This window comes from Aristolochia californica, unplaced genomic scaffold (genome assembly GCF_029961685.1).
Source record: "Aristolochia californica isolate CCGP_79_NKW_82.1479 unplaced genomic scaffold, dmAriCali1.0.hap1 SCAF_10, whole genome shotgun sequence".
Classification (NCBI taxonomy): Eukaryota; Viridiplantae; Streptophyta; class Magnoliopsida; order Piperales; family Aristolochiaceae; genus Aristolochia; species Aristolochia californica.
The window spans coordinates 32372247-32391692 of NW_027181771.1; the positions used below are offsets into that span (position 1 = coordinate 32372247).

Here is a 19446-nt window from a genome sequence, read left to right on the forward strand (position 1 = left end):
TCTGCGCCAGAAATGAGAAATCGTTCGCTGCCGTGAAACCACACTGGAAACTGAACCAACTTCATTTATTTCGATGCTTCATTAAGCAAGAAATCTGGCATTGCTGATAAGCTTCATGACAAAGGCGTCCATAATCAGAGAAGGCCCACATGGAGACGAAACGGCCGCCACCATCTCCCGTTGTATTAATAGAGACGTAATCACAAGGTGCAGCTCCGTGGCGAAGAGAAAGAGAAAATTATGGCCGGGAATTTGAAGCTTCCTCCGAAGTGGCTCGTGGTTGCATTTGCCCTTGTCCTCCTCGTCTGTCAGTCTGAATCAGCGAGGTGGGTCGTCAATGGAGCGGATCGTTCACTGGCGCACGCTGATCAGTCGAACTGGCATCCTCGAGTTGCGGCTGCCGGCGGGAGATTCAGAAAGCTGCCCAAAGGAGTCCCAATTCCTCCTTCGGGGCCGGCCACTCCTAGGGTTCCCCCTCCCTTCCCGATGCTGTCCAAGGGCGCCGTCACTCGGCCTTCTAGCGTCTCTCCTCCCAGTGGAGAAGTGCCGTGTTAGTGATTCCAGTGGCCTCGATGTCGAAAGTAAATAAATCAATAAAAAAACATATTTATTTTACGAATTTTATTTACATGAAATTAGTTTTCTCCAAGTAAAAATTGTGGATCTCGGATCCACCCATCCATTTGGTTCTCTCACAACTGAAGGCGACGCACATCGAATTGAATCGATTCGATTTGTGAACAGTTTGAGCTCGGCTTGACCTATCCCGATTTTGAATCGAATTCAAGATCATGAGCTGAGCCTCGGTTCGTTTGAAAGCTCGCGAGCTAACTCGGTAACTTAAATGTCTTTGATTTTGGGCCTTTAGGGCCGACAATGAGTCTTCAAAAAAGGTTAGAGCTTATCCGCTCTCCTTTGAACTCTAGTCCTCGATTATCCCATATTCTCTAACAAATCGATAGAGTATAAAAACTCTTGAATTCTATCGTAGGATGCCCTATTTCAACAATGTCATCACTATGTTCTTCACCACCACCGAACGTCTTTTTGTTTTTACCCTATTCCTTAGCCTCTTTAATCAACCAGTTTTCTTCGAGATTTTCTGTTGCCGACGGAATAGAATAGACATTACAGGTAAACTTTGTTTCCATTAAACTTTTTGTTATGAGATTGTGTTTTCCAAATTCTTATTTCCATGTATCTCTTAGTAATAGTTGTATATGATCTAGGCTTCATGCACATCATATTGATATATATGTTGTAATAGTGTTTTTCTATGCAATAGTTGTTAAGTTGTAAGCTTAATTAATGCCCTGTCAGAGTGGTTAACTTTTTGCATCTAACAGATTGGTCTTTTGGATGTATTGGTTAGCCGCTGTCATAATATACGCTGAGTCTGTATACAGCCCCCCTCTCGGGGGTGTGGGCCTTCTTAAAATTTTAAAATCGAAGCCACAAGCCACATTACATCTTTCAGAGTAGATTTTATAAAGGGCCCTATAGCCCTAAAGACGCAATGATAGACAAGAAAGCAAACGAACCCTTTAGCCTACTTTAATTGTCACTTGGACGTGGATATATTCCATTCACATACACAGATGATTTTGTCATCTCTTCACATCTAATATAAGCTAAGCTACAAAGGTCTTACAAGATTTTGAGTTAATTCTCTTCTCCTGATTATCAGTAAACAGACAACGGTAACGGCAGTGCAGCCGAAGATGAAGACTGCCGTGGCGGCGGCGGTGAAGGCCAGAACTGTGCATTCTTGACCCTCGATATGCTTGTGAGCACTCCTAATGGGGTGACATCGCCGATCACTGTCACCTTCTTCGCTTGAAAATCGATGTCGAAAGATTTCACTCCTGTAAAGTGTAAACGGTTGAAAAATTATAGTCAGTACCTGAGTACGTTGAAATGGAGAATTCCTTCAAATAGAAAAATTAAGTTTCAATGAACTGGGACAAAATTCAAATCCCATTTGAACTTCCGAGGTTTGTGGCTTAAAAATGTTGTTTATTCTGTTAAATATTTTATTTTAAATGAACATGAGTGAGTGCTTTGTGTGAATCAGTTCATACAGGTTTTTTTTTTTCACGTGGCTTGGTCTCAAATAACCGATCAAGCCTGTAATCGTCCCCTGGTTCACCCTGAAGGGTATTTAGATTCAATTCACAGGAAAGCAATGGAGTGGAAGCTCAAAGCTCCAGTGGCTCGTCTGAAAATCAAGCTTAAACTATGTAGAAGATAGTCAAATATGGAGACTCAAGAATCTGCAGTGATTATTTGTAAGCTTTTCTCACCTTCCATTCTGGAAATGTGCTTCCTGACTTTCATTTCACAGCCCTTGCAGTGTAAAGACACCCTCAAGACGACAACCTGCAAAAATAATCACCTCATCAGCAAATCCCAGAAACTGATGGATGGAGAAGGAGAAGGGGAAAGAAGGAGAGAGAGGGAGGGGGACCTGTTCATGTCGCGTTGGGGAAGAAGGCTTGAAGACTTCAGATGCTTCAGCCTTGCTCACTACTTGTTGTACAGGAACCAAAGCTGAAACAGGGTCGAAATCCGGGAATACGTCGAAGTAAGCATCCTCACTGAGGAGATATCTGGAAGAGCCCAGAGGGCTCATTTGGTCCTTGTGCTTTGCAGAGGTCTTTCTCGACTTGGGTCGGTGTGGTTTTGGCTTTGAGTTGGGGTGTACAGAAGAAGACGACGACGAAGAAGAAGAAGAAGCACCGGAGAAAGAAGAAGAAGCAGGGTAGATAGGCAGCTTCGATGATCTCCTGCTGTCGATGAGACGCGGCGTGTGGCGATCAAGAACCCGGCTGCTACTCCTCACCATCGACTTCTGATCCATGCTCACGCATATGGCCGTCGACGCCGGAGACGCACAAAAGAGATCGATTCCTTTCATTCCTTTCATCTTTTCCGCCGCGAGAGAGAAAGAGATAGAACAGAGAGAAGAAAAGAGGGTATTACAGACTAATGAACTGCATTTGCTGAAAGCAGAGAGAGAGAGGAGGAGAGGGACAGAAAGCTAAGGAACTTCCTTGTGAAGTTGGCTCTTCTGCTGCTTTTTAAGGAGAGTTTCCACGCAGAGAAAGTAAGAAGAAAGGTGAAGGCCCCCCCACACAGAATTAAAGAACAAACTGGATAGGAATTAGATAAAATGACAACCCAATAAGCCATTTTATCTACTTATAAACCTCTCTTTGCTCTCTGCCTTTTCCATTACTTCTTCCATAATTACGACCACCACCAGCCTGATTTACATTCAACTCAATTAGTATCTACCCATGAACAAATCACTGAGTCACACTGTGACTCATTAGGAGTGCATGGAGTAATAGAAAGGTTCCCTCACATTAAAATGGGTCCCATTATTTGTTTCAATCCGTGGTCCTCACATGAAATTTTTGTAACTTGCCCATGCATGAACCCAATTTTCCCCAAATTGACTTTGATTAAGCTTCGAAAATTATTGTGTTATTATTAACACTTGTCATAATCATCTACCTTCTCCATGGTTTTTCTTTCCAGGCCGGTGGAGTTATTTTATTAGAGGAGACAAGTGGAAAAGGGTGCACCATGGGGCACCATCATTAGGCTGCACGATGGTCATAGCCAGTGGGGCCTCGTCCTTTATGTGGGCTCCCATGGCCTGCGACATTTCTGGTCTGTTTGGATTAGTGGAGGAAGATAATTGATAATCAAATGGAGATGCTTATCTATATCAAATCCTAAGTTCTAAAGTAAATTAGACTGTGGTTATGTATTAGTTTTTTAAATGCCAGTTTGGAATAGAAAACAAGCTTGTGCAACTTGGCTTGATCTGAATACTTCAAACTCGAGCTTGAGCTCAGCCTCAAACCTAAAATTGGAATCAAGCTCGAGTCAAAGAATTTTAACCGAGTTTGAGCTCGACCTCTAGCTTGGTTCGAACTCCAACCTACTTTTAAAGCTACAAAAATAAAAAAATTATAAAAATAATTAAAGAGAATATATTGATGGGTTTAGTACCAATTAACGGCATGTTGTCATAGAAAAGTCCAAGACTTTGTAATGGAACATACTAATGTATAATAACCAGTGTAATAGTTCGAGCTCGAACGGTTCGCAAACCGGTTTAGCTTAGTGCCACCCGTACCCCCAGGCTTGCGCCAAGGCCAGCTATCAAACTTTGAGTTGTGCTATGAGACTATGGGGAACCTGAGTCGAGTCTCTATTCTAGGTTGGAAAACCTTGAGTAAATTCTGCCTTGGGAGACTGCTTTGCCACCTAACCTGGGTTTTCCTCAAAGAAAATTGCAAGCTTCTGGCACTTGTCAATTCGCAAGAATAGCAAATCCCAGCATAAGCATAAGATAAGGTCTTCCGTTTCTTTCGAACGTCAGATGAAGTGATCTTAATAAGCAAATAGCAAATCCAAACTCGCTGAAACTTTTGTTTTCTGAAGCAATTGAAAAATCAAACCAGTCCAGGCTGCTTGATGCTGCCGTCAGTTTTGATGCTTTCCGATTTTATATTACTAAGCCTGCTTTTGTGCTTATTAAAAATAAAATCTGGGTGAGCTTTATTTTATGTTGATGCTCTACTTTACACACGAAATGATACTGATTCGAAGATATCGTTGCTTGTTGACTGCCGGAGAATTTGCAATTTACAGCAAGCTTCAACTTTGATCAAAACCATGAAATTTCAGTTTTTCTTAGGAATCAAAGGCCATTACTGGTTACAGTGTTGGAGCCCGGAGGTGAGAACCCATACCAAGCTCCGTTATGGGTGAATCTGTTCTTGGGTCTCCATTCGCTGAACACAAAAATTAACTACTTGAAGAACAAGGTTATTTGATTGCTTGAGAAAATTCAAATCTTAAATCGAATTTGGTGTTGCTGTTTCTGGAACGAGGACAAGTACAAAACGGAGACCTCCAGCGTAAAGTTGCTCAACTATACCTTGTCGTTTCTTTTACTTTTGGCAGGTTAATGACTCAATCCGCAGTGATAAACCAGGAGATATTTCCTGGAAATAAATGCAGATTCCTGACGAACAAATGCTCTCTGATTTTCTAGATGAAGACGACAGGAACCCACTTTCTTTCAGTTCCATTCTGTTCCTGCTTCACACAACTCGGATAGAATCCGATGCCTTTCATCACTTTCTTCAGCTTTTCATCCTACCCAGTTTGCTCTGACATCTTCCAGAGTCTTCTCCCTCTTCTTCTTTCTTTTCTTCACATTTACTGTAACTCATTGCCTACTGCCTCCATTAACTATTCTGCAGCTTCATTATTGATTATGGTAATCAGACTCCTCTCCGTTCGTGGGTCCCCGGGAACCGATTTTTCTCCTTCACGCGTTTAAAGAGTTGCGTGTACTTTAGTTAGTGAAAGAAAGATTTAGACATTTTAGTATCTTCCCTGTTCTTTCTCCCTTGATTCCTTTATCTTCTTCTTTCCTGATGTGCACTACTGATGGCTTTGATTTTACAGTAACTTTATTTGAAGGGTGGGTGTTCTGCTGCCGCTGCATTCAAAACGGGGGACGACATTGTTTTAGTAAAAAGGCCGAACAGTCAAAAAGATGGAACTCTATTCTAACATTTCAGTTGCAGAAAGTTGTGGAATTATTATCGTTGATGAGAAGATCATTCTGGGACGTGGCGTCCAATTATTTGCAAAAGATACGAGGAGGGGTCCCAACAGGCGGCGGATTGTTACTGCTTTTTTGACAAGATTCGTATTATTTGCTCTTGATTGTGAATGTGACGGGGAAGAAGGGAAAGAGACGGAAGGTTTAGGAAGCCAAAAGTCCGCGTAAATCGACTAGACAAGATTGAGAGCCATTTTCCTGGGATTATCCGGTTGAACGGCAGAAAGTACAATAATTCCTGGTCATTGGGATCTAATCTAACATCGATTTGAAGCGGCTGGTATGTGACTTTTAAAATTTAATCGAGAGAACAATTAATTTACAGTGTTATCTTCGAGTTCGGTTTGATCCGAACTCGGCCTAAAAATAGAATCGAGCATTTGATCCATGTTATCTTCTGTAATTTCCAATAGATGAAAGAGAGAGAGAGGAAAGAGTAAAGGGGACTATTGGACTTATCTTCATATTTTTTGGTCTTGTTAATTTAGTTTAGGCCATGGATCAAATAGAGGTGTGATATCGTAATAAGACAGGAAATCACATGAAATAAAGACGACTACCCATTCATTCGACATTCTAGGACCCATTTTCAGTCCTAGATCAAAAAGTTAGAATCAAAATACTCCAGTCCCTGTCGATGGAAGAAGAAATTTCAGATGATGAATGAACCCACAAAAACCACGAATAGGATTTTCTAAGAGGAAAGGTAAATGCTTGTCTTTTCCATACTATACAAACCACAGTTTCATTTGGTAAAACCTCTTTACTCTTCATTCAAGATACGTTTCTGAAAATCTGTAACCATGCGAGGCAGACCTTCCTTAAGGGATACTTTTGGTTCCCAATTCAGAAGCTCCTTAGCTTTGGTTATATCGGGTTTTCTTTTATGCGGGTCATCAGCAGTGTTTGGTTTGAACTCAATGGTTGCACTAGAATCAATCACCTCTTTGACAACCTGGCAAATAAGTAGTCTAGCCATTGAATCTCCACAGTTCCCGGAAATATCAAAGGCAAAAATTAGTAGAAATGGATGAAATGTGGCTGAAAGAATTGACCTCAGCTAGCTCCAACATGGTGAATTCCCCAGGGTTTCCCAAGTTGAACGGTCCTACATGCTCACCTTCCATCAGCGCCATCAGTCCATCAACCTGTAAGTTCCATAAGTATGATATCAAATTTACAATTCTTTACTTTTGAGATTTGGCCCAAATTTAATCTCAGCAAGTCAACTACTGGAATATAAAAAAAAATGTCAGAAAAAATTATAAGGCTTCTATATGCAAATTAGTTACTCAAATGGACACGAGTTCTAACTACACATGTTGGAAGGCCCAAAAACCATAAAATAAAATCGATGAACTTTAACCACCCACATCACATTTTGCAAGTATGTTAATTTTCTTCCTAGTGTAATCACCACTAAGGTTCAAGATGAAGGTTTCTCTGGCAAAAAAACCCATCTTGATCTGTGGTATAGATTGCATCTATTCATGAACCACTGGAAGGAATGCCTCTAATTTGTATAGAGAAAGATAAATACATCCTCCACCTTGGGATTTATGAAGTCCACAAAAATGGAAACTAGGGGAGTGCATAAATCCAATCTGAGAACTTTCAGCTAAATTACTACATATTATAGGTTAATCCAAATTCAACAAGGAAGCAGAAAACCCATTTCAGCTCAATGCCTGTATATCTTGCACATTGCGCCCCACTTACACAAGTCAAAGCACAGTGCCAAACTTCATACTTTTCATACCATATATTTTATTCTATTCTTTCTCATTCCACATTTCACTGTAAGACAGTTTTTTCTTATCCTAACACAGCAACATGAGATTCTTGGTATAAAGTATAAAAACACACATGAATAGATTCTTGGTGTCTTTTCTCCTGATAGTATTTCTAGTTGTTCTTGTTTGTTCTGCTTTTGTATTTTTTAATATTCTAGCCTGCCCCCTCAGTTTGTTAGGGTTTTAGTTTGTATCTCCCATCTATCTCATCTTTCGCAAAAAAGAAAAATGACACCACTACTACCTGAAGAAAGGCCCTAAAAATTTGGCTACACTGACTATGACCAGTAAATTCTTCAAAGGTTTTACCAACAGAGATCTGATATCTAATCTTAACCTAAAACACTTGCACCACATGGAGAAATATGAATAAAATTCAAGACTGAGATGCTAAAAACGATTCCAGAAACTGAATAATTTTCTTTCTGTACAGGAGTAAGATGTATATAAACTCGCCAAACAAGTCAGGCAAGACAATTACCAAGTCAGAGACATACTGAAAGCTGCGTGTTTGCTTCCCATCACCATAGACTGTCAATGGCTTCTTGCGCAGGGCCTGTATATCTTAAGTACCACAGTATCACGAACCTGTACAGATGACTTCTTAAAACAACAATCAAGTAGACAAACGGAAATAAAGGTGAGGTAACCTGAGCGACGAAATTGCTGACAACACGCCCATCATCAATACTCATTCGAGGCCCGTATGTGTTGAAGATTCGAGCAATACGTACCTGAATTTACATATTTTTCAAACCAAAGGAGCTTTTTTTCTATGCAATTAAATGAAGCTCAAAACAAACATTCATGTTGATTATTTGCAATAAACATATGGACACTTTCACAGCAACACCAGATGCAGGAGTCCGCCCCCTCCATTCATAACATAGACATGAACTAGAATGTAGTCTGTTTCATATATTTATTTGCCTTTCCAATTTGGAGCAGTAAAAAGGGATTGACAATAAGATGGTATAAAAGTGATCTTCACAAAAAATGGAACAACTAAAAAGTCCAAAAAATTCATAAAGAGGCTATAGAATAGAGATTGCATGCACCCTTCAATGACTGACAGTTCAGCTACACGTTAGAACAATCTAATTCTAGAAACCACCACATGAATGGGAGACACAACAAAAACCATGCCATCTTGACTTTTTTGTGAACACGCACATAGAGAAACCTTGCATAGAACACTACATGCACCAGCCAATACTCAACATCCCTTCATCAGCATGAGGTACAGAACAGCCCTTTCATGTCTTTGTATTCTTACCTCTATGATCTTGCCAAGAATGATTATATGATAGAAGCATGACTAGAACAAAGGAAGTATTTTGAGATAGTTTAGGTGTGTTTCACACCTACCAATGCACCATTTGAAGGGTTTTGCCAAATTTAGTTTAGAGACCCACAACAAATAGAGTAGACCACAAAAATGTGTTGATGAAAAAGGATCCTTGTGGCCAACCTCAATGTGGTTGAGGCTAAAAGAAAAAACATCCCAATTCTTCATATGCATTTCTTTATAAGAAAGGATGCATGACCAAATGTATCACAAATCGTCAGCAATTACTTTTCAAATATTCACTGAAATAGTTTCCTCAAATAATCCTACTCTCCTAAATTAACTCCTGGACATCCTCTATTTTTGTCAAGGTCATATCAATGAAGTAGCTTGAAGTACATGTAAAAAAAAATTAGCAAAAATATTAGATTGAATGAGCAGAAACTCTTTCATGGCAACTCCAATTTCCAACTTCAGAGAAATATGAATGATTTACTTGATCCAGAATCTTTTTCCTTTACATGGGGGAAAAAAAATGCCAGCCAAAGTTGCACCTAAAATGCAGCTGAGCAAAAATAATACAATACGTAAATAACTTCCACGCTCATATTTATAAGGAATCATCACTAAAAGTTACCTCAACTCCAGCACCACGATGGTAATCCATAGTTAAAGTTTCTGCTGTTCGTTTCCCTTCATCATAGCAGCTCCTTACACCTAAAAGAGGATAAATCCTTTTGAATTTAAAACACGTGCATTTTTGGACCCCAATCGTTTATTGAAAACAAATCCAAAAGTAGGAAACTTAATGATACATTGCAATAAAAAAAAAAAAAACAGAAACACAGTTGATTTGATTGCTCACCTATAGGATTGACATTGCCCCAGTAAGTCTCCTTTTGAGGGTGTTCAAGAGGATCACCATACACCTCACTAGTACTTGTCAGCAAAAATTGGGCCCCAATTCTTTTTGCTAAACCCAACATGTTTAAAGTTCCCATTACATTTGTCTTGTAATCATTGTTAAGATTTGGATTTCATTTTCATGGAACAGGCGGACATTATCATGCTCTAATCAAAACAAACATTATGAAAGGACTGTCAAAAACTCCTCATAGATGATGAAAGACCTGTTTGTGTAAACGAGCAATTTGAAATATAATGACATTCTTGGAATGGGTCCAAGTCAAATGACAATGGTTTGAAGCACATTTTTTACACTTTTTCAGAAACCTGAGTATTAGATCATACTGTCTATGTCAAGTAAGGATGTCCTCTCAAATTCCAGGAAATCACTTGGAAACCCAAGCTGCTTCTGAGAGAAACTGTTTCGCAAACCAAAAATCATCTTTTTTGAGAAATCTAACAAAATTTTAACCTCTCAAATTCAGGCCACATTTACTCACGTTTACTAGGTTTTTTATATGCAATTATTCAATTTAATAAAATGAAACGAACTTCAATGTCAGCTCAGATGATCTACGTGTTGTCCAAGCAGAGACAAGACTATCATACAGCTTGACGAATAACTCATCAGTATGGAGAAATAGTAAAACCATGACGACAACAACCAGCATGTCCGGAAACACACTACCAATTCTGTCAACATTTGCATTTAAATTCAGAGCTATATTTTCTCTGAAGAGAAGCAACGCCGTGAGATACTAATGAGCAAAAGAACAACAGGGCGAGAAAGAGATCGAGCTAAAAGGATATGATTGTCTTCACTGGGTTATACTTGTAATGAACAGGGGAAGCAGGGCATGCCAAGTGATAAATCTGATCAACCTCGAGCAGTATGGGCTCGACGACATCATGTCGAATTAGCTCAAATTTGGGATTCCCAAAGTGATGCATCACATTCTCCTTCCTCCCCGTAAAAAAATTATCAATCACGATCACATTGTCCCCTCTTGCCAATAGCTTATCCACTAAATGACTCCCAACAAAGCCAGCTCCACCAGTCACGACGATTCTCAGTGGCTGCTTAGGAAGACCCTTCGGAACACGGTTCGTCGCACCACCGACAGACGCATAACTAGAGTATTCGTTTGGGTATACTTGTTCGTGATCACTAAAACCCACATTTATGGATTGAGGGATAAGGCGGTTGGTTTCTACAGGTCCCAGTTTCATCAGAGTAGGCTGGAGCATAAAGAAGGAGCAGGCAATCAGAATGCCGACGAGTACGAACAAAAGTCTCTGTTCTTTGAGAACGTAATTGACCGATCTGTACAGTGATCTAGTTTTCTGGGTTCTGCTAGAAAAGGGCGATGGGTGTGACTGGACAGGCATTTCATCATCTCTTCTGTGGTTTAAGCTCGTCTGCTTGTGATACTGCTTCATCTCGCAAGCTCGATCCCGGACGTCGAAGATCTGAAGAATTTCCAGAGAGAGATTTGGGTAACTTGCTATATGGACCATATAGAGAGTATTTACAAACTCTCGGCCCTCGTACGACCTTAGAGCATTACCCCATAAATTTGCTTTGCTGGGACTGACGGAATGCAACGAAGACGCACCGGTTATCTTACTGTTCTCTCGAGAAAACCAGTTCGGGGGTGAAAGATTTCCTTTGCGTCCGAACGGGAGATCGGAGAAAAACGGATGATAGGGGCTGATATCAATTTTCTTATCTGTCTCAAATCGTGGCCGTAGCCTCCGTTTATTGCACCTTCATTCAGATGCATTACCTATTGGTGAAATTATGTGGAGGGTGGATCTCTCCCCTTGTGCAAGTAATTGAAGAAGCCCATAGCTAACTCCTCTATAAGTGATATCATAAAAGCAATAGCTCTTGAAATCTATGAGTTAAAAGCCAATGAGGTAGTTTGGTCTAGCTCAATCAAATTTGATTGAGACCTGATTCCAACATTCTTTTGGCATTAGAAGGAACTTCTTCCTCATATGGTCATGGTGCCTAGAAATGTATTTGGGGGTGAGGAAAGAAGGATTTGGGGCAATGAAAAGTCATGTAGGTAAAGAGTAAATTTTGATTTTTTGTATGAAAAAACTCATAACTTGTTGGAATTTTAATAGTCACAGTATTAGTTGACTGCTTTCCTCTAAAATTTGTAAAATTTTAGACAAATTCCAAATTCACGAGAATTGATTTACTTCGACCTTTTGAAAAAAAATTAGAAGGAAGACATTTGTAAAAATATCTACAAGTTGGTCATTTGTTGCAACAAGTTTCATATCAATCAAATCCCTTTTGAATACAAGGTTGTAGACATGTATCCAGCTTCGACTGTTGAAAGTATCACACAATTTTGCTTCTTAGAAAAGAAGAGATCGGGCAACTTCTTAATAATTGACATGTGTAAGATGTGTTCTTCCTATCACTGAGACTACTCTAGCCTCTTTATTATGGATATTGTAATCTTCACACTTCAACTATAAATAGAGGCATGGGAGCATGGGTTAGAGCATTCAACTCTAGCCTCACTTTTTTCGATTTCTCTTTGATTTTTTTTTTTTTCCTTCTCTTCCTCTCTTCTATCAATTAGGGTTTCTCCCTTCTTCTCTTTCTTCTCTTCCCTTCTTTCTCTTCCTTCATCTCATAACCCTTTGTAAACATTATGAAAATGCCCTAGAAATCAACATGACCTAAAACAAGGTAAGCAGTTAAACAAAAATGCTTACGATAATGTGGTTGAAGCATGTGCAGAATATTTAGCTGTTGTGTTCACTTTATCTTTATGTTAAAAAGGTTATTCTCATGGGGGGGAGGGGGGCTCCTCACCATTAGTTCACTACAAGACGTCTCTAAGCCCCCAGATCATGGGGGGCTTGCAAGTTTATGTTTGATTGGTAGTCAAAGCTCATTCATTTTGATATATGGGAGGTTAAACATATTTGTTGGGAAATAAATGAAATGGTTGATGTGTTTTTTAAGCAATTGATGAATACGTCGTAAGGTGATCTTTGTTTTGTAGGGAAAGTTTGGATAAATGCCACACACCTTGATATTTATGCTTTTGACTCCTCAAACTGCATCCTTTTGCTCATGATACTCTTGAACATTCATTTTTTTAGACATCTTTTCTATTTAAATAATATTTATTAGTGTGTGAGCATCATCTTTGGATGGTTTGTACATGAAATCTTGTACACAAGAGTGGGAATTAGTGGTTTGGTTTTGGTGAAGGCTCTGAAGTCATACATCTTTGGTTTGTTATTTTGGGATTGGTTAATGTTGACTCACAATTTGGCATAACTTAACAAATTTGACAATTTAGTCAATTATAAAAAAACACATCAACCAAATTCCCTCTTCTTAAGTGTAACTCTTTTCTGACTTTGCAATTATATCTTATATTGTTGACGTACAAGGGGTTTGGTATCAGAAACGGTATGACCATGAGTATAAAAACAAAAGATAACTATAGAACTTACGTGATGTAAGGTTCGATCTTTGAAAAGTCTTCAGATTCGACCTCTATGTATGAGTTTGATTTGAACTTCAATTACTTTGATTGATGTGATAGAACTTTGTTGGTTGATTAGCCTTGATTTACAGCTAGCCTCCGCTTGATGTTTGACAAGAATAATTGATCTCATATTGTTTAGAGGCTTCAAGGGCAGTAACAAAATAGTTGCGAAAGGAATTTCTTATTGATACGAATTGGATTGGGCTTCAAACTTACTTGAGATTAGCAGTGGAGCACAATTCAAACTCTTCTTTTCTCACGAACAAACTTTTGAAATGCTTAAAAATTTAAGAAAATTCATTAGTAAGTTTCTCTCCAAAGTTCTTCTAAGAGTGCTCCCTAGAGTCATTTTCAACAAAGGTTCTTCAAACGCCTAAAGGGTACCTCTATCTATAAGATGGTGGGGGAGGTTGAACCATCTTACTTTTTCTTTCTCTAATCTTCTCATCCTCCCCTTGAGTAGTATACATATAAGGGGGCAAGGCACATGGGTAGGCTCATTTTTCATTTCATGAGGACGTGACACCTCACCTTACTTATGTCACATTTTCCTTAAAGGTGAAATCTTCCCTCAACGCCTCAAGTTACCCATGTGTCACCTCTCTCTTTCTTGGGTAGATCTTTCTTACGATGCTATCACCTTTTATGCCAACTTGTTGCTTATCAAGAATTCCCTTGCAATGCCCAGTGTCACCAATATGCCACTCCATTGCTTATGTGGTGCTTAGGTGGTATTCTCTTTTTATTTGATCTTGGTCGTGACACCACACAATCCACTTCATTTGATTGTCAATCGAGTGACTTGATCTAAGTAATAGACTCCGATTTTGACCATAACTCTGATTTTGATCATTTATTAACTTTTTGACTAAATTTTCATACTTTGACATTTGAGCATTTTGACTTTGACCATTGAACAACTAGTGATCAAATTCTTCCGATCTAGACTTTTGACCATTGAACAACTAGTGATCAAATTCTTCCAATCTAGACTTTTGATTGATGTCACTAATTTGATCAATTGATCAGGATCTTGATTTGGATGATTGAATTTTCATATCATCATATTATATATATATATATATAAGCTATATGTTATTTTTTGTAATATGCTATTTTTACAAGATATTATACCTACGTCGTCTCTCTCGTTGGTGTCTCGCGACAGATTTTCTGTTCGGTAGCCAGTCAATTCAAACCATTGCACTTCACAGAAACTTCCGGTTTTTATGAGGAAAAGAATCGCTTACAATTCATTCACAGTTAACACAGTTACAATCTCTTATCGTAAAGTAACTTCCTTAACCTCCTATCTCGATTGTCTTCCCTCGCAACGCCGGGAACTGATTGTCGTATTCGGCTTTCCTCTCCTTCTCCGATCTCGAGCTCCTGTCTGCGGATCTTTCGTCCAGCCAGGCGACGATGTCCAAGAAGACGCGCTCGATATCCTCCGGCGACTCGCCGGACGTCAACGCGTGCCACATCCCGGGATACATGTTCAAGGTCTTGTCAGAGCTCGACGCCGTGTTGTAGAGCAATTTGCTCACTTCTGGATCCGTCACGATGTCGGCTTCTCCGTGGACGATCAGGAAGGGCATTGTCACCTGTGAAGGGAACAAAAAATGCTGAGTGAGTGACTCGGATTCGTTCAAGAAGATCAGGCAGGCAGCGTGGCGTGCTGCGCACCCCTTAATAACGAACGTAACGGAATTTGCTAATTTAAGCAAGGTGTATTGAATACTTCCGTCGTGTATCGCCCGTTTAAATTGACCGTAATTAAATGTCGTGATTTGAGTAGAATGCACGTGATAGTGTAGTGGGCCCGAGGCCAGTTGAAGGGTCAGATATTTCTAGAATAGACAACGTTTGAAAAATCTATGGACGGGATTGAATGTGGCCCACGAGAACTCGTCTTTATCGTTATATTCTCAATTCTGACGTTTCACGGTGGGGTCAGACGTGGAAAATTGGAGGGAAGGGACAAACGGTAGAGACGGATTGAAAATTGATTTGATGGGAATGAAATGATTAAAATATTAAACATTTAAATAAACTCATTGACCTGGTTTGGTTTTGATAAGAAAATAAGAGTTTACCTGATCCAGCTTTTTTTCTATGTCGAGGCTCACCGTTAGCAGCTCTTGGGCGGTCTTCAATCGAGGCTTTCCCTTGTAGCAATAAGGATTTGAACGTATCTGTGATTATGTTATAAAACTTTAATAATTCTCTAAAGAAAGGGAGAATTTCATTAAAATATTCTGGATTAAATCTCGATTACCGCATTTCCTACCTCTTCTCTCTTCTCTGGATTCTTGAAGGCGATATCGATGATATCTTGTGTTGGGACTATCTTCCATGTCGGGATGGCTTTCGAAAGCTTTGTCAAAACGCTGATAACGAACGGGTGAGGCCTCATTTCTTCTGCAATCTGTTCAAAACCAGAAATTTTGGTGAAAAAGATGAAGACTGATATTCGAGGATGGATTCAGAAAGAGGAGGCAAAAAACCTTGCACATGGGCGCCACCAGAATCGCTCCGTCCCAGTATTTTGGCTTCTTGCGGTGGAGGAGAAGAGCAACTGCTCCTCCCATGGACTCTCCGAGGAGATATTTCATCTTGTTTTTGTATTGGATCTTCTCTGTAACGACGGAGGAGAAGGAAATCCCAGTTTAAAACTGATAGCTTCGGAAGCAGAGGGAGGCGAAAACAGGTGAAGACGACTCACCAGATATGCATGTGAAATACTTGGAGCAGTCATTAACGAGCTGATCGAAGCTGGGAATATAAGCCTGCAAACCAGACGATTTTCCATGTCCTTCGTAATCGATTCCGTGGACTGCATAGCCAGCCTTGGCCAGTCGGACCCCAGTTCCTGATATCAAAAACCATTTACAGAGCCAGTTCAGACCATAATTCCATTTTTTTTTCTCTAATCTTTCCCACCAACAAATTATCAAACGAAATAAATGAGAAATTCGACCATCCATTTATTCACCTCTCATGGTTATACTACATTCTACGGCATATCCTACACGAAAACAATATAGAATTGATCAGAACAAACAATTAAAAACCAGAACAAAGAGCAGTAGCGAAGATGATTATGAATACCATGGCAAAGAAAAACCACTGCCTTTGGCTCTTGATTAGCCGGAAGCCATCGACATGTGAAAAGCTTCAATCCACGAGAATTCAATATAAATTCCTGTACAAAAAAAAAAAAAAAAAAAACAGAGCTAAATCTCTAAATCTCTAAATCAAATCAAAGTAATACTAATCTTCCAAAAGTTACCTCTTCATACTTGACGTGATCCATATCTTCACCCTGCAGAAACAAGCAGAATCATAAAAAACAATGTCCATGCAATCGCAGAAACTCCCCGGATCAGAGCCTTACCGTTGAAAAGTAACTGCGTCTGAACAGCTACCAAAGAAGGAAGAATCTCAGTCGAGATCGATTGAGATGGAAGGAAAGTAGGGGAGGAAGGTATGCGAGATCCCTTTAAAATAGCGGAGGATGAGATAAGTATTCGAGAAGGTCGGAGATAGTGAAAAGATAATAGACTTGAACCTTTACTTTCAATAGAAGAATCACGATCCAGTCGAACCGTGAAGGCAGGCAGGACAGCTAATTCCTGTTTAACACTAATTAATATAATTAACATGGGAGTTGCGGCGTCTGACCGCTCCGCGCTTTCGACCTGGAAATCTCGTAACCTCATTTTAGTCCGGAGAAATCCCTACCCTTCAACGTGCGCACTTGAGAGATATCTAAGTGGGCCCACGAAGATTCCTTCACGCACCGTTTCGCTGCCAACCTTTCGAAGATAAAGACGGTGACGGTCGAGGGGCAAAACTCTGTGCACGTGAGAAAACAAATGCTTGACCGGTTCGGCCAGTGGATTGGCGGCTTTGAGAGTTTACCCGGTGAGCTGGGTCAGATCTTCCGAGTTGGGTTGGTTATTGTTTTAAAACTACAAGCTGGGTTCAATGGGATTTAAAAAAGAAGCAACATCAGGTCCATGTCCCAATTCTCATGATTAGACCTTTAAAATAGGCAAACAATACATAAAATGAAGAGACTTGGTGTATGGCATAGGCGAATAACCTGTCAAATGTCCCTTTTGTTTATTTAAGTGCTTTGAAAAAGCAAAAGCAGACTATGTGGGAAATGTATATGCTAACTACAACCTAATAATGCATGTGACAAATTAATGGAGAATGATAGGAAAATGTACACCTTCCCACCCTAGAATCCACCTCTAATTTGATTGAGATTATGTTTTATGAATGAGTCTTATTCACATGGCCGATAATACACCTAATATAGTTCGTTTTGACCTATCATATCTTCTTTTGTCTCGACACTATTTTTCTCCTTTTTTAATTTTTTTTTTTTTTGAAACATAAATTAAGGAGGACCTTCTAAAAGTATATTTCCTTCGCTTTGATAAAATTTTAACCAAAGTATATTAGCATTGAGTATCGTATAGGAACCGTTGAAACATCAACAAAGTGAAGAGGAAGCTCTGATTTGATAGCGGAAGAAAAGATTAATTGGAGCTGAATCTTGTAATGTCGTTTTGGACACGAGAGAGATCTTTATTTCGTGGTTTTTTTCTAACTTTTAAGCTAATATAAAATTTGGGATTGAAGAAGCTGAGTCAGGAGAGTCTGTTAATTGGTGAAGAACATATATTTTGGAGCTGTTAGGGTCTTTTAATATAGGATTCAAAGTTGTAATCAATCGGAAAAGATGAGGGCATGATACTCTCACAATTAAAATTTAATAACTATACATCAATAGTCAGCAAAATGATGATTCTACTTTGCACTGGTTTTGTATCATCAACAATTATATACTTACAAATCATACCCCATATCTTCTCTCTATAACACTATACCCACTAACATGCCCCCTCACACTCAAATTAGGTGGAACTTAATGAGATTGTCGACCAGAAATCGGTGTCATTCATGATCAAATCCTTTAATAAACAAATCGACTAAGTGAACATAAGATTGAACTAGGGGTGGCATCGAGCCAAGCCAAGCACGAACTTGCATATTTTCGAGTTCAGTTTGATTTGAATACTTCCAACTCTAGCTCAACCTTAAGCCCAAAAATTTTAACCAAGTTTGAGCTCAAGCTCCAACTTACATATAAAACTAAAAAAATAAAAAATTATAAAAATAAATACAAAATTATAAAAATAAATAAAAAATATTATGATGAACTTAGTACTATTTAGTTGTAAGCTATCATAGAGGAGTCCAATACTTTGCAATGGAGCATACTAATATATCATAACAAGCTTAATAAACCTAAAAAAACAGAGGAAACACCTCCATAAATAATATTTATCCCATTGGCAAACAACAACATTAGATGTTGAGGGGCCCAAAAGGGCTGAACAATTGATCGTATTTGAGGTTTAAGGTAAATAAGAGTAACTATCAACCAACTAAAAAGAGAATTGATGGGGGCAATTAGAGTAAAGGGTATGTTCATAAAAAAAAAACTATGCTGATTCCGATTTTCAAAAAATCACATTTGGACCCTAGTCAACTTCGATAGAGATATCTCTTCTTACAAAAATACAATTGACTTGAAACTTATTTCTTCTGAAACTACACTTAAATATCTTTCATTCAAGTATAATATTACCACATGAAAATATGCTTCTTGTAAAGGTGATGATGATCTTTTATTGGGTTAACGATTGAGATGAAGTAAGTCCCAAAGAACTCCTCTGATACCAATTGATAAAATCCCTAAATGTGAGAGGTCCAAACTGCCAAGAGTTGAAAATGAGAGGTAAAGAGGGTTGGATTAAGAGAGAAGTAAAGTAGAGGAAGAGAGGGAGATAGAGAGATCATGAAGGAAAAGAAAGAAGAAGACAAGAGAAAGATGAAAGAGTTGCTAGGTTCGATTTTGAGAGGGGAATACTCTGACTATGAAGGACTAGATCATGAAGCTGATTGAAAATTTTAAAGTCATAACGTTCCAATTTAAAATTCCAATAAGTAAATGAAATTTCCAATATGGAAGCAAAATATGAAAAATAAATATAGTCCTCTTGGCTTTTACAAATAAAAAATGAGTAATTGTTTTAATAATAGTTTTACTAATTTAAAAATATAGTCCTTTAGTTTAAATTATTTAGAATATATTTATTTTAAATTTAAATATATGTTTTAACTCTATTATACTAATTATATATTAAAACTAAAATATATAGTTCATAAACTATTGAACATACATGAATTAAATTATCA

The 19446-nt window shown here is 38.7% G+C and overlaps 3 protein-coding genes and 1 long non-coding RNA gene across 4 annotated transcripts; 1 reads left to right on the forward strand and 3 right to left on the reverse strand.

Annotated features, from left to right (window-relative positions):
• The first annotated feature begins 225 nt into the window (after positions 1 to 225).
• On the forward strand, positions 226 to 3610 carry LOC137936646 (uncharacterized). The gene is made up of 3 exons (XR_011109559.1): positions 226 to 1134; positions 1688 to 3118; positions 3544 to 3610. It is a non-coding gene; the product is annotated as an uncharacterized lncRNA (long non-coding RNA).
• Positions 1460 to 3055, reverse strand: LOC137936636 (protein SODIUM POTASSIUM ROOT DEFECTIVE 2-like). The gene is made up of 3 exons (XM_068781439.1): positions 2468 to 3055; positions 2304 to 2379; positions 1460 to 1865 (listed from the first exon to the last, which is right to left on the reverse strand). Exons 1-3 carry the CDS (start codon positions 2924 to 2926, stop codon positions 1684 to 1686), a joined length of 717 nt encoding a protein of 238 aa, XP_068637540.1. The 5' UTR covers positions 2927 to 3055; the 3' UTR covers positions 1460 to 1683.
• A 2580-nt stretch (positions 3611 to 6190) lies between the features above and the next one.
• LOC137936651 (UDP-glucuronic acid decarboxylase 1-like) lies at positions 6191 to 11389 on the reverse strand. Its single transcript, XM_068781459.1, has 7 exons — positions 10450 to 11389; positions 9600 to 9746; positions 9372 to 9451; positions 8097 to 8180; positions 7928 to 8002; positions 6709 to 6801; positions 6191 to 6608 (listed from the first exon to the last, which is right to left on the reverse strand). Exons 1-7 carry the CDS (start codon positions 11156 to 11158, stop codon positions 6417 to 6419), a joined length of 1380 nt encoding a protein of 459 aa, XP_068637560.1. The 5' UTR covers positions 11159 to 11389; the 3' UTR covers positions 6191 to 6416.
• Positions 11390 to 14393: 3004 nt separating this feature from the next.
• On the reverse strand, positions 14394 to 16694 carry LOC137936657 (caffeoylshikimate esterase-like). Its single transcript, XM_068781472.1, has 9 exons — positions 16565 to 16694; positions 16460 to 16492; positions 16279 to 16372; positions 16163 to 16195; positions 15893 to 16039; positions 15675 to 15805; positions 15458 to 15595; positions 15264 to 15362; positions 14394 to 14771 (listed from the first exon to the last, which is right to left on the reverse strand). The coding sequence occupies exons 2-9, from the start codon at positions 16481 to 16483 to the stop codon at positions 14469 to 14471; spliced, it is 969 nt and encodes a 322-aa protein (XP_068637573.1). The 5' UTR covers positions 16484 to 16492; positions 16565 to 16694; the 3' UTR covers positions 14394 to 14468.
• Between the last annotated feature and the right edge of the window lie 2752 nt (positions 16695 to 19446).